Source organism: Berghia stephanieae, chromosome 6 (assembly GCF_034508935.2).
Source record: "Berghia stephanieae isolate SIO BIC M18660-M18661 chromosome 6, UCSD_Bste_1.3, whole genome shotgun sequence".
Classification (NCBI taxonomy): Eukaryota; Metazoa; Mollusca; class Gastropoda; order Nudibranchia; family Aeolidiidae; genus Berghia; species Berghia stephanieae.
This window is the reverse complement of record NC_088365.1, coordinates 53,445,108-53,447,868: the sequence shown is the minus strand read 5'-3', so window position 1 is coordinate 53,447,868 and position 2,761 is coordinate 53,445,108. Positions and strand designations below refer to the sequence as shown.

The 2,761-nt window shown below is 37.3% G+C and overlaps 1 protein-coding gene across 1 annotated transcript in view; it reads right to left on the bottom strand.

Moving 5' to 3' along the window:
* Positions 1-2,084: 2,084 nt before the first annotated feature.
* Positions 2,085-2,761, bottom strand: part of LOC144975260 (uncharacterized) — an 11,625-nt gene continuing 10,948 nt past the window's right edge. The window contains exon 5 of the mRNA XM_078919183.1: positions 2,085-2,570. Within this exon, the coding sequence (XP_078775309.1) occupies positions 2,277-2,570 (294 nt within the window). The 3' untranslated portion in view covers positions 2,085-2,276. The remainder of the gene's footprint in view (positions 2,571-2,761) is intronic.

Genomic DNA, 2,761 nt, shown 5'->3' with positions numbered 1-2,761 from the left:
GCAATATTCACGTAATGTGCTCAAAGCGCTTTACAAGGGTCTCTGGCCAACAGCAACACTTAACTGTAGGACATGACAGGTCGCCTGTAAGGCGATATTACATTTTTTTTTCAGACAGAGACAACGCTGTTAACTCCCAGGTACTCATTTTACACCTGAGAGAACGTGAGTAAAGAGCCTTTTCCAAGGATTAAATTATATGCCGAGCGAGGCTCGAACCAAGGACCTTCCGATCCGAATGCGAGTGTCATACCGCAAGACCACATAGGGCATATCTGTCGCAGACCAAAGCATTACCTAGGGATGATCTACGAAGGACATCCCAAGGGAAGAGGAATAGATGCCGCCCAAATGAGATCCGGAAACGTATAGAGGAGAGGAATCTGAAGCAGAGAGGACTGTTCCTGGAGATGGCCCCGAGAACAGTAGCTGGTAGGCCAGGACCAGGTGGAGATCCCTTGCGTCTCCTGATGTGCCGTCAGACCCGGAGAGAATGAAGTGAGTGATGATGCTTAAATATATTCCTGGGTTTTATTCAATGAGCACACCACCGTATGACCAAAATGTAAAGTCACCAACTCATCCAGTTTGAAATTAGTCTAAATGTCGCCATTACGGTTTGCGTTCGTTTTTAGAGTGTCATTTCGGTGATTAGTTTTTACGAAACTCTCACAACCTAGTTGTGGACGGGTAATCTTTGACGTGCGTCTGGTCTTGTTGGTACGATTGGTTATAATTAACGTTTGAAAACGTTTGGATTTCATGTTTCTTTCTAATGTATTCTTTTCTATTTTGTATTTTATTGGTTTCATTTTGTACTGCAGTAGACCGCCATTTGGCCATCTTGTAAATCTGACAAATTTTTGTTTTTAGATTCGTCAAATAATTTTGTTTCCAACAGTAACAGTAATGTATTGAGACAATCTTTTAGAAATCGAAAATAGAAAAATCAAGCTTTTCAAACCATTTATGAACACATCGGTATTTCTTTTTAAAGAGAATAATATATTTCTAGGACAATCTACATCTAACAATTATTAAAGAACACAAGAGAAAAGGGACAAAGAAACATTTTTAGTTTTGAGCGTTGTGATTCTTTTAAGAAGACACGACACTTGCTGCTATGCCTGAAAAATATTTTGTCAGACTATGACATCTTTATTCAGGAAGGAATTGTATTTTTCAACAAGATGCTCCTATATCCCATACAAGCAAAAGAACACAAGTTTGTCTTCAGAGTAAGAATATTTATTTCATAGAGAAAGATAACTGGTCGCCTCAATCACCCGGCCTGAGTCCATGGATTATGCGATTTGGAAATCTTTCACCAAGAATGTTGAAAGAGGACAAAGATCCGCATTCACAGAAGAAACCTTGAGAGAGAAATAATTATTTTATGCTTGGAGAAGATAACCAATGAGGAAATTCATATTTGCATTTCAGGCTGGAAAAAGAGACTATTTATCATTCATGATATTATGCTAACTTTATAATCGTTGAACCAAAATGGTGAGTGTGCTAAATATACGATTTCTTACTTGATGAGGAGTATAAGATGAAAATAATGTTTATGGTGAGACATAATTAATGGTTCATCAAAATAGCAACAAAAGTTAAGATCATTGCCATTTTACCCTCTGCAATGTTGTGTAATTTTTCTCTGATATTGAATTTCTGAACACAGTTTTGAAAAATATCACTGCATCTCAATTCATATTCATAACATTTTGGCAGCCTACGTAATATAAAGATTTGGCTTATTTGAGAGTCTCAGGGATACAAACCGACAAAGAGCAACACATTTTTGTATCCTCCTGATATATCATGTATACAAGCATAGGTGCCCGTTCAATAAATGGGGGGGGGGGGGGGGTGACAGGTCGATCAACACAAAATTTTTAATTCAAGTGTTGATGAAAAACATTTGAACTCAATGGCTATTGTCTAATTTAGAAACAATTACGTTTTTAACGTCGCTTTTTACTTGGGTTCACTGCTGCTGGCAACAACCAGTGACTAAAGATCATGACATTTTTGTTGTATGAATTTTTTTTTCTGTTTGAAGTAGGTGAAAAGAAAGAATATTTATTGGAGCAAGATTTTATTTTAGCCAAAGTGAATTAAAAGAAATCAATGTTATTGGTGTAAAAATTTATTCTTGTTGAAGTATGAGTTGAACATATATATTTTTGTTGACGTAAACAAACTTGGCCATATCTTATTGTGCAGGGTTTTGTTGATGTCAAAGTAAATGAAAAAAGATCACGTTTATCAGTTCAAAACTCCATCTGCTCTATCAAGCGAAGAGAGACCTTCTTGAGAGAGGCAAATATTTTTCCGATCAGGTCCAGAATTATCTGTTTTTGGTCTGAAGTTTCTGGTTGAGTTGGCTTAGAATTGTAAATCACACAATTGTCAACGTTCTGGTTGAAGATGGAGTAATCGGATATTCCCGTAGTGACGTCGTATTCGAGGACATGAATGATGGTCTTGTCGGAGTGATGACTCGTCACTCGACGTATGGTGCACGTTTCGGGATCCAAAAGTTTCTGTATGTAGAGGTCAGGAACCTGGAATGGACCCAGACAATTCATTATGCACGATGTGACTGTGGAAGCAGTTTCAATAAACTTGAAAATTTACATATGCAAAATAGCGGGGTGACTCACATAACGACCATCTATTTTCGGGTCAAGTCAAGTAGGAAGAACTCACAAGGTTTTTCGTCAATTCTTAGTGGAAATATTTATATGAAAAAACA